Raw genomic sequence first — 12,210 nt, forward strand, 5'->3', positions numbered from 1 at the left:
ATCGAGTAAGCCACAATGGGCGAGGATGGCACATCCACACTTGGCCTTGAACAACTAGCCAATCACAATGTCTACATGCACACAAAACTCTACGGGGAACTCAACACAATGTGTTGGTCCAGGGAAGGTTGTGGCTCTCAGGACCTGCCCTTCACACAAAGCTTCTTAACAGAGTTGGAAGGGACCTTGGAGGTCAAATAGAATAGAATAAACAGAGTGAAAAGGGACCTTGGAGGTCTTCTAGTCTAACTCTCTGCCGAGGCAGGAAACCCTACACCACTTCAGACAAATGGCTATCCAACATCTTCTTAAAGACTTCCAGTGTTGGAGCATTCACAACTTCTGGAGGCAAGTCATTCCACTGATTAATTGTTCTAATTGTCAGGAAATTTCTCCTTGGTTCTAAATTGCTTCTCTCCTTGATTATTTTCCACCCATTGCTTCTTGTCCTACCCGGAGGTGATTTGGAGAACAGCTTGACTTCCTCTTCTTTGGGGCAGCCCCTGAGATATTGGAGCACTGCCATCATGTCTCCCCTAGTCCTTCTTTTCATTAAACTAGACATAGCCAGTTCCTGCAACCGTTCTTCATATGTTTTAACCTCCAGTCCCCTAATGCTCTTTGTTGCTCTTCTCTGCACTCTTTCTAGAGTCTCAATGTCTTTTTTACATCGTGGCGACCAAAACTGAATGCCGTATTCCAAGTGTGGCCTTACCAAAGCCTTATAAAGTGATATTAACCCTTCACGTGATCTTGATTCTATCCCTCTGTTGATGCAGCCTAGAACTTCGTTGGCTTTTTTGGCAGCTGCTGCCTACGCCTGGCTCCTATTTAACCGGCTGTCCACTAGGACTCCAAGATCCCTCTCACAGTTACTCCTATTGAGCAAGGTACCACATATACTGTACAACCCCCAACTCTGCAGAGAAGAGCAACAAAGATGGTAAAAAGATCTGGGGGGCCAAATCATATGATGGACAGTTGAGGGAGCCTAGCCATGCCTACCCTATCAAAGAGAAGGATTAGAGGGGACACGACAGCTCTCTTCCACTATTTGAGGGGCTACCACAGAGAAGAGGGAATCAACCTATTCTCCAAAACGCCTGAGGACAGGACAAGAAGTGAGTGATGGAAGCTCATCAAAGACAGACCCAACCAGAACTAAGGAGAAATTTTTTGACAGTGAGAACAATTAATCAGTGGAATGGTTTACCTTCCAAAGTTGAAAGTGAACAGGAAAGTCATCTGACTGGGATAGATATAGATAGATCTCTGCTCAATGTCTCCTGGCTCTCTATCTCTGTCTGTCTGTCTGTCTGTTTCTACCTACCTAACTACTACCTACTTACCTCTATCTCTCATCTACCTATATTTATCTATATATTTATCCATCCATCCATCCACCTACTTAACTACTTACCTACCTACCTCTATCTCTCATCTGTCGATAATGTATACACATCTACATCTACATCCATCCATCCATACCTATCTATCTATGTCTCTCATCAATCTATCTATATCTATCTATCTATCTATCTATCTATCTATCTATCTATCTATCTATCTATCTATCTATCTATTATATATATACATCTACTACATCTATCCATCCATCCATCCATCCATCCATCCATCTACCTATCTATATCTCTCATCTATCTAACTATCTATCTATGTATACACATCTACATCTACATCCATCCATCCATACCTATCTATCTATGTCTCTCATCAATCTATATTTATCTATCTATCAATCTATTATATATATACAGCTACTACATCTATCCATCCATCCATCCATCCACCTATCTATATCTCTCATCTCTCATCTCTCATCTCTCATCTCTCATCTATCTATCTATCTATCTATCTATCTATCTATCTATCTATCTATCTATCTATCTATCTATCTATCTATCTATCTATCTATCTATCTATCTCTATATCCATACACATCTACATCTATCCATCCATCCATCTACCTATCTATGTCTCTCATTCATCTATATTTATCTATATATATACATCTACATCTATGTTGCATTTGTGCTGATAAATAAATAAAGGGAGACTAGTATAGATCTATTTCAAGCTATTTAGCTCTCATCAGCTAGCCATACCCTTACTGGGATTTGAACCTGTGCTGTATTACATATTAGGCAGTTGTGTTAGCCACTAAGCCACAGGTTCTCCTCCTTTATCTACATCTATCCATCCATCCATCCATCCAACAATCAATCATCTATCAATATCTCTCATCTACCTATATGTATCTATATATCTGTATCTGTATCTGTATCTGTATCTGTATCTGTATCTGCATCTGTATCTATATCTAATCTCTATCTCTATCTTTATCTCAATCTATCTATCCACCCAACCAACCAATTACCTACCTACCTACCTATCTTTCTATCTTTTTCTCTTTCGTCGTCATCATCATCTATAGGTTTTTCAAGAAGATTGGACAAGCATTTGTCTGAAACGATATGAGGACACTTACCTTAGAAGGTTGGACTAGAAGACCTCAAACAAGGTCCCTTCCAATGATGTTATTCTATGTCGCAAGTAGCTAGCCCAGAAAGCATGTTTTGGAAATTCATCGGAAAGCTATGGAGCGATTTTGCTTTTCCTCTCACGTCTAGTGGTTGCAACTAGCTTCCTCCCAGGGTGAACTTAGAAGCAGAAGTCCCCTTGAACATTTCTCAGGTTCCCTCTGGTGCGGGCAGCCAAGCCTTTCCCTCGGCCACTGGAGACAGGCGTCTTAGTTCTTTCTGCCCTTGCTCAGAACATTCATCTCCAATTCTCCCTGATCTTGTTTCCTTTGTGTTTGTGGGAAGGGGAGCACACTTTTCCATTCCGAGCACAGTTCAAAGGAGGTGGAGCATCCTCAAGTTTATTATTATGTGGTTAATCTTTGGTGAGATTCACAGCCTTTGGTGCTGGTTGGTAGCTCAACAGCTCGAGTCCTAACTAAGGACCTAGGAACTGTTAAGGTAACATTGGAGGATATAAGCTATTCCAACTAGGGTGGTTTTTTGTAGAATCAGAATGTTCAAGTCTGATAAACTTAAAATTTCCAAATAGCGGGGTAGTCCTTTGGGTATTGCTCCAAGGGCTCCAATTACAATCGGGACAACACACAATTTATTATTACTATTACTACTACTACTACTACTACTACTACTACTACTACTACTACAACAACAACAATTGTATCACAGCGGCCAGTTGTTTAGCCGGATTTGGCATTGGTTACTAGTCGGGCCCCACCCAGGGGCCTAGGACGTCGTAATGTATTTTCGTAATATGCGTGCAGATCCAAGCAGTGCAGCTTTTTGCATTTGACTGATGGTGATTTTGTCAATTTTTAACTGTTTTAAATGTAATTCCAGTGCTTTTGGAAGAGCACCCAGTGTGCCAATTACCACTGGAATTACCACTGCTGGTTTGTGCCATAGTCGTTGAATTTCGATTTTTAAGTCCTGGTATTTTGCGATTTTTTCATGTTCCTTCTCGGCGACCCTGCTATCGCCTGGTATTGCAATGTCTATGATTGTGACCTTATTTTTCTCAACCAGTGTGATGTCTGGTGTATTATGCGCCAGTATTTTGTCCGTTTGTATACAGAAATCCCACAAGATCTTGACCATCTGATTTTCGGTGACTTTTTCAGGCTGATGTTCCCACCAGTTTGTTGCTGTTTTAATATTATAATTTTTGCACAAATTCCAATGGATCATTTGTGCTACTGAATTGTGCCGCAATTTATAATCAGTCTGCGCGATTTTTTTACAGCAGCTGAGTATGTGATCAACAGTTTCATCAGCTTCTTTGCAAAGTCTGCATTTGGCATCATCAGAGGATTTTTCGATTTTGGCCTTAATGGCATTTGTGCGGATAGCTTGTTCTTGCGCAGCCAGGATTAGTGACTCTGTTTCTTTCTTTAATGTACCTGTTGTTAACCATAACCAAGTTTGTTCACTGTCCACTTTATCTTTTATTTTTTCCAGAAATTGGCCATGCAGTGCTTTGTTCTGCCAACTCTCCATTCTTGATTTTATCACATCTTTTCTGTATTCTTGTTTCGTCTGTTGGGCCTTCAGTAGATTTTTGTTCTTTACTTTGATTAATAGATGTATTATTATTATTATTATTAATAATAATAATAATATTAATTTTGTCCTTCAGGCCTCTGGATTTTACGTTAAACGAATCTTGGGAGTCTCCTCTCTTGAGTATCGTTGCTAATTTGAGGATTAAAATAGGGTAGGAGGCCTGAGAATTCAGGCCAGGATGACGGGAGATCATGTCGGAATGGAGAAATGGAATCTTAACCAGGTTTTGGGGAGGGGGTGAAACGTGACTAAGGTGTGATCAGGAATGGCATTTAAAGAGAGCAAATTTAGGGAGCCTGGGAAACTATTTTTTTTTCTCCCCAAGGCAGGGTTGGGTTCACACATCTCTGCGACAATGGAGTTGGGTGTGATGTGGTTGTGGGAACTTGGCCATTGTGTTTCTCACTGTGTTGTCGAACCCAAAGAAAAGTCCCAGTGTGACTTAGGGGGCAAAGTGAATGGAAAAGCTGCAGCTCATCCAGACGGCTTTTAAATCAATGAATTAATACTGCTGAGATTTAGATATTATACAGTATATTTTTTTAAATTAAGGATTTTTTTTAAAAAAATGGCCCTTAGTGTTTTCCTTTCTATGGCTTCTTTAAGAAGGTTTTCTAGAAACAGACAAGACTGTGATGGCCTAATTTATTTATTTATTTTGAAAAAAAGAATGAAATAAAACAATAAAGTAAGAAAGAAAATAATAAAATAAATCAAACTAAATCAAACTAAATAAATATATTAAAATAAAATGGAAGATAATAGACCAAAATAAATGAAATACTAAAATAAACTAAAATGCATAATAAAAACAACAAATTCAAACAACAGACTAAAATCTAAACCAAGAGGCAACAAATTAAATCCATGACAAAAAACAAAATAAACCCCCAAACTAAACTAATATCTAAAACAATAAACTATAACTACAATATATACTAAAATTGACTAACATATACAATTAAAAGCGAGAAAAACTCAAATAAGAAACTGGAAATTCAAAGCAATAAAAAAATAAACTAAAATATATAATACAATAAACTAAAACATCAAAGCAATTAAAAATAAATTAAAATAAACCAAAATACATAATACAACAAGCTAAAACATATAATAAAAAGCAAGATAAACTCAAATAATAAACTAAAATCTAAAACAATAAAGAACCACAATGCCCGATCAAATAAAAGCAAAAACAATATACTAAAATCTAAAATAACCTACTAAAATAATCGATTTAAATAGAAAATAAGAATAGTCTAGACGCTGTCTGATCTTGAAAGGTAGCCAAGGAAGAAAAACGGAGCTGAGTAATTTTATTCCCCACAAAGCTTTGCAAGCATTTTTAACACAAAACTGGGCAAGGACAACTTTTAAATCGAGATTACAAATTCATCTTAACAAAGCTTCTCTTTTGACTTGGGAGGTTCAAGGCAATGTTCTTTCTTGGCTTTCATTGGTTTTGAAAAGTGCAACTGGAAGAAAAACCCCATTAAGCGGTTTCGTCGCCTAATTTTTCCCCGACTCTGATTAAAACGTTCAGCTTTTTTTTCTCTCTATTTCCTTCTTTTTCTTTCTTTCTTTCTTTTTTTCTTCTTCTGTTTCTTTTCTCTTTCCGCCCCTCCCTAGAATTTTAACACCTTGAAACTTCAGCCTGGTAATGAGGAATTATTTATAAACAGAGAGTCATCGGAAATGTGCTTTGGTGCCAACACTAATCAACTTCTTCCGCCCGCTTCAAAGCAAACTGAAGAAAAAAAAAATTAAAAAGAAGCTTTCTAGCTCCAGTTCCTTTTGAGGTTTAAGGAGGAAGCATGATTTAAAATTCAGACCAAAACCCCGAGGTACTGAAGCTTTAATACGCTGCTTTCTTGGACAAACGTTTGATAAAAAAAACGAAACGTATCATTATACACAGCGTATCATGCTTTAATATTGCCCAGGGCAACTATAAACGTTCGCTTTGTACTAAATCTGCTTTTTCCTTGGGCTTAAGAATAGCTAGCAGACGTAGCAAATGCATTGATTTACACATTTGCACGCTGGTTTTAAAAAAAAAAAACACTTCCACCATCCCCAAACATATGTCATGGATTTTGGAGGGGAACGAAAAGTTGAATTCGCCCAAGGGAAAATAACGGATGTTATTTCCAGAGAAAAATACGAGGAGGCTTGTGAAAAAAATTGCCATTAATTCAAAACTTAATAAAGATTTAAACAGAGGCTGACCCACTGTTTTTAAGGCCCCAAAGCATATTCCTGACTCATCCGGGATCATGGCAAAGAGAGGCAAAATTAACTCGCTAAAATATCTTTATTTTTCAAAAGAACTGGATTTAAAATATGTCGGAAAGACACTTCAACAAGAGTTCCTGATTGATAGAGTGTAGATTCAGTTCCAAAATTGCTTTAGCAGCTTTATCGCTTGCCGCTGTTGTCGTGTTTTAAAGGTTATTTCTTCTGTAAGCTGCCCAGTGTCGCAGCGGCAAAAGGGACAGTTGCGCAGATTTAATAGGTAAAATTTCACCATCCAACCGGTCAGCGGAAGCAGAATTGAGCTTCTACCAAATATTGCACCGTTTCAGAGATTGAGATCTGGGTTTGTGGATGTTAAGAAGTCAGTAGACCTGCTGTGGTTTGAGGCAGATCAAAATATGTAATATTTTTGGTATCTCTGAAAAGAAAACTGTTATGGAGACCAGTGGGAAAAGGACCTGCTTTTGGCTTTTGCATAAGCTGTAAACCAGGATAAAGTCTGGGTTTGGCCAAACCTTGGCAAAACATTACGAGCAAGCCAAAAATTCTGGCAAATTGGGTTAACAAAACCATTGCAATTCTGAACTGTTGTACTGTCGTTATTGGATTTTCCAGCAATCTAAGGCTTTTTAAAGCTGGAATTGTGGTGTGTATGAAACAAGGCAAGCTAAATGCAACCCTGGGGTTTTTTGTTATCTCTTTAATTTATTAAATATGAAACTCAGTCAACTGAACATTTTAAAATGTATCACAAATATAACTGATTGGCTCTGATGGTTGATATGGGTCCTAGGTATCAACCAAGTACCTTCTTAAGATGTACGATGTTCTGAGTAGTGCAGTTTTTCGCAGTTCCGCTGGTGTTATTGCAGGAAACTGCAATTTGTGGGTGTATCTTGTAAAATTCTTGGACATGGTGCCAAGTGCCCTGATGACAATGGGCATCACTGTCACATGCTTCATCCATAATTGTGTCATTTCGATGGCCAGGTTGTGATATTTCATTACTTTTTCTAGTTATTTTTCTTCGACTCTGGCATCTCCAGGAATAGCGATATCAATAAACATTATTATTATCACAACAACAGAATTGTATCACAGCGGCCAGTTGTTTTGCCGGATTTGGCATTGATTACTAGTCGGGTCCCACCCAGGGGCCTAGGATGTCGTAACGTATTTTCGTAATATGCGTGCAGATCCAAGCAATGCGGCTTTTTGCATTTGACTGATGGTGATTTTGTCAATTTTTAACTGTTTTAAATGTAATTCCAGTGCTTTTGGAATAGCACCCAGTGTGCCAATTACCACTGGAATTACCACTGCTGGTTTGTGCCATAGACGTTGAATTTCGATTTTTAAGTCCTGGTATCTTGCGATTTTTTCATGTTCCTTCTCGGCGACCCTGCTATCACCTGGTATTGCAATGTCTATGATTGTGACCTTGTTTTTCTCAACCAGTGTGATGTCTGGTGTATTATGCGCCAGTATTTTGTCTGTTTGTATGCAGAAATCCCACAAGATCTTGACTATCTGATTTTCGGTGACTTTTTCAGGCTGATGTTCCCACCAGTTTGTTGCTGTTTTAATATTATAATTTTTGCACAAATTCCAATGGATCATTTGTGCTACTGAATTGATGATGATGATGATGATGATTAGGTGGAAATTTGCTTTTAGTTTCTGTAAACAGCTTCTGGATTGGGCATGTGAGAAAGAGACCCAACGGAAGTGTAGGGTGATTAATAATATTTTTTTCCAACTTGCATTCCAACTGAAGGACTCTGAGGCAATTCACAACCCTCAAAGAAATTACAATAAAGTCATTTTAAAAAAAAAAGAGAGAAAATATGGCGAGAGCAATAAAATGAGAGGGTCTAAGAGCCAGGCCTTCATGAGTCTTTTGAGAAAAGGCAGAATGAGATCCATTTGGGTCCATTGGAGGAAACTCTTTGCAGATTCCAGCTAATCACAAGGGTGATTTAGTTGTTGTGTCAATCAAGTCATCTCCAAGCACTGGGCGGTAAGAAGAGGACACCAACGCAACTTAATAAAAATTAATTTAAAGATTGTATTAGCTGTCAGTACAAAGCTTTCCACAAAATGTACCAGTCCTTTTTAAAGCCACTATCTTGCAAGGGACACACACCATTTTATGGTAAGCCAACACCATGAATTAATCATACAGGGTCTGAGGGAATAGGGTTTTTTTTGTCAAATACAAACTTAATTTTTTCAAACAAACAAAAATTCACAGAAGGGCAAACGGTAGCCCGTCTTTCATCCATGGTTATTAGCCTGTGTAAAGCCAAAAGTAACAACACTTTCTCAATGAGGTAACCTCTCTGGTTTTAAATCTTCAGCAGCTTTATCCTTGTCCTCGAATTTAGATCTAAATTATTGCTGCTTTTGTGATGAATTGAGAGGGAACATCTCCCTTTTCTATACTTCGCTTTAGAATTTATGACTAATTAAAATCACTTTTGACTTCCTGACAAGAATAGATACTTTTTTCTTTCATTTTTTTCCTTTTTCTATTTCTTTTTGCCTACATCTCTCTGCTTGAAATCTTCTCTGGGATGAAAACTTGACTTGCGAGCAGAAATCATGAAAATTCATAGCTTTGCTGACTTTAATAAAGGGAAAGGGGAGGGGGAGTTTACCCTCCTTCTTCCAAAACAGCCAGCCTCTCCTTCAAAATCAAGAAAAAGAAAATGCTATTAAATCAGACTTACAGAAAAATCCGCCTTCTGCTATTCTTCCTTGCTTATTGGCTCTTAATTTTTATTTGATGTGGACAGAGTTTGAACCTTTGCTTATTTAAGAATGGTGTTCTAAATCATTATCCTGGCTGGGGAATTCTGGGAGTTGAAGTCCAAGCCTCTTGGAAGTGTGCTGGCTGGGGAATTCTGCGAGTTGTAGTCTACACATTTTAAAGTTGCCAAGTGTGAACTCTTCTAAACCTTATTTTATTTTATTTCATTTGTCAAATGTACGATCTAAAAGGTGTAAACATGGACATGAACACAGGAAATGGGTACAGATAAACGGGGACCATAGGACAGGGACGGGAGGCACGCTGGCGCGCTTATGCACGCCCACTTTACGGACCTCTTAGGAATGGGGTGAGGTCCACGGTGGACAGTTTAAGGTTGAACCCGTGGGGGTTTGAGGCTGCAACAACGGAGTCAGGTAGAGCATTCCAGGCGTTGCCCACTCTGTTGCCGAAGTCGTATTTTCTACAATCGAGTTTGGAGCGGTTTACCTTGAGTTTCTACCTATTGTTTGCCCGTGTATTATTGTGGTTGAAGCTGAAGTAGTCATTGACAGGTAGGATGTTGTAGCGAATAATTTTGTGTACTACGCTTAGGTCAGATCATAGGCGGCGTAGTTCCAGGTTGTCCAAGCCCCAAATTTTGAGGCTGGTGACGTAAGGGATTCTATTGTGAGCAGAGGAGTGGAGGACTCTTCTCGTGAAATATCTCTAGACTCGCTCAATTGTATTAATGTCCTATAATACAGTGTGGATTTCAGGCAGATGAGCTGTATTCGAGAATTGGTCTAGCAAAGGTTTTATATGCCCTAGTTTGCAAGACAATGTTACTGGAGAAAAAGCTTCACAAAATTCGGTTAAAAACACTTTGGCAATGCTGTTACAGTGAGTTCTGGCACTTAGATCATTTGAGATGAGGTCCTTGACAGAGTGAGGTCTTCTTCAAGGTTTTCTTCGCAATTCCTTCGCAACCTGGAGACTTACAGATGTTTGGGAAAGAGACAACCTCCAGGATCCCCAGGTAACAAGATCAATTCTAAAAGATGTGATCATTCACTCCAGTTTGGGACAACTGCTCTGAATTTGTTCAACCAATTATTTCAGCTGTCACAGTCACAACCATCAACCTTTCTTACTCACCGTCACAGTTGCTATATTTTAACTGCCTTATCAAGAAGTCCAAGGGGTTCTCCGGTTGGTGGATCAGCAAATTTCCGAGCAAATCCTAGAAAGGAATCAATGGGACTAAATGACAAGGAAGCAATTTCTGGTCCCTATTCAAAACATTTTCCCAATGCCACTTGGGAAATAAATGCTTGACTATTTAATAAATTAAATGTTTACACTACTCGGAAACTTGCTTTCTTGCAGCCAGTTCTGCTTGTGTTACTGGCTTAGGGGGTGGGAAAAACTTCCTGGTTTATATTACACAAAAACAGCTAACAATGAAAAATAATTCAGAAGCTTAGGGCATTTAGTAGATCTGCAATCAGAAAAGGATTGTATCTAACAACAATTACCAAAAACGGTAACAAAAAGAGAAGTTTGTGATGTTTTTAACTCACTCTTTAAATTTAACTTTCTCACACCAATGTTGCTTCCAGAGTTGTAAACATTTTGAAAAACTATCTTAAAATTTGGTTTTTCTTATTGGATTTCTATCTAAAATTACCGGGATGTAACTTGCGCATGATGCTGTTACTCAGTGTTGTGATTTTAGTTCTAACACCAATTTAAGCATGAAAGCTGGTTAGCGACATTGGGCCAATCCCCTGGAGATCCTGGGTTCCAATCCCGCCTTGGGCAAGAAAGCCGGTTCGGCCTGAATTTGAGCCTGTCGCTTTATCCCAGCTCAGCCCACCTCACAGGGTGGTTTTTGTGAGGAAAATAAGAGCAGGAAGGAGCACCAGGCGGATTTGGTACTTGAATTATTAATTCACTCCAAGGGTCAAGTCTACCTAATATTACTTCCTGCTCTTTATAATTAAAAATAATAACGGCAGGATAAAATAAAAAACAGAATAAATAAAACAGATCTAGGAACAAACTTCTTAGCCACACCTAAAGCATTTTGCAATCATGTTTGTGCATCTTCTTACTCTTAGGATTATCTCTATATGGATAAAAGTGTGTGTGTGTGTGTGTGTGTAAAAGACACCCCTTGGGGTGTGTATGCTCTGTTATGATACAGCCTGTTGTGCCTTAAAGTGACTTCTACTGTACTGCCGCCATTTTCTACCGTACAGCACAGTGGAGTTGCCATGGTAACGGCTTCACAGTACTCCACAAGAGGGCTCCCCATGGTAAGGGGGAAAATCCAACGTTAGAAATTACGTTAGGTCCGGACATTCCCCCCCCCTTATAAATACATATCCGGACAAACCCGAGCCGGGCTTCCCCTCACCTGCATCATTTCGAAAAGACGGTGCTTCTCCGCGTAGAGCCCCATCTGCGGGGGGATGTACAGAGGCCTCTTGGTCGCGTCCATGGCGCCCGTAGCAACCGCGCGTCGCTATGCTCACAGAAGGAGACGCGCTTGTCTCGCGTCATCACCTAGCGACAGAGCTTCCACCGCCGCTGGCTAGCTAGCCACAGAAGACCTGGGGTTTGAAGGCACGGGGTGCGGCCGCTAGAGGGCAGCCGAGAGGCCAAAAAAAGCGCTTTTGGAAGCGTTGACTTGTAGGACTTTTTTTTTTGCGTGCACGGGGTTTCTCTCCAGGTTGTGTGAACGCACTCGCGTGTCAGCCTGCACGAGGGGCTTCTATTGCACCTCTTCTCCCTCCCACTCACACCTTTTTGGGGAAAAAAGGGGGGGAGCAGCAATCGGTTGCTGCTCCCCCGTCCCACATTAAAACCTTTTGCCAAGGGGCAGAAGCAACCGACTAGATGCCTCGGGGGACCCCACACACACACATAAACGTAAGCGAGGCAAAGGGAACGTCCGGAGATATCCAGGCAGCTAAAAGATACCCCATCTGCCAACCTTTTCCGGCTTTGAGCTCCAAAGCTGGTTGGCGGATAGACTGCTCTTGTCTTGGGAGGCTCTGCGGAGGGTTTTTT

The 12,210-nt window shown here is 39.8% G+C and overlaps 1 protein-coding gene across 1 annotated transcript in view; it reads right to left on the bottom strand.

The window, feature by feature from the left end:
* AK8 (adenylate kinase 8) overlaps positions 1 to 11,704 on the bottom strand; it is a 68,515-nt gene extending 56,811 nt beyond the window's left edge. The window contains exons 1-2 of the mRNA XM_087704670.1: positions 11,555 to 11,704; positions 10,291 to 10,375 (exon numbers count right to left, since the gene is read on the bottom strand). Coding sequence (XP_087560796.1) covers positions 10,291 to 10,375; positions 11,555 to 11,638 — 169 coding nt within the window. The 5' untranslated portion in view covers positions 11,639 to 11,704. The remainder of the gene's footprint in view (positions 1 to 10,290; positions 10,376 to 11,554) is intronic.
* Positions 11,705 to 12,210: the final 506 nt, after the last annotated feature.

Source organism: Thamnophis sirtalis, unplaced genomic scaffold, assembly GCF_051295495.1.
Source record: "Thamnophis sirtalis isolate CommonGarterSnake01/CBP01778 unplaced genomic scaffold, rThaSir2_p1.2 scaffold_2, whole genome shotgun sequence".
Lineage (NCBI taxonomy): Eukaryota > Metazoa > Chordata > Lepidosauria > Squamata > Natricidae > Thamnophis > Thamnophis sirtalis.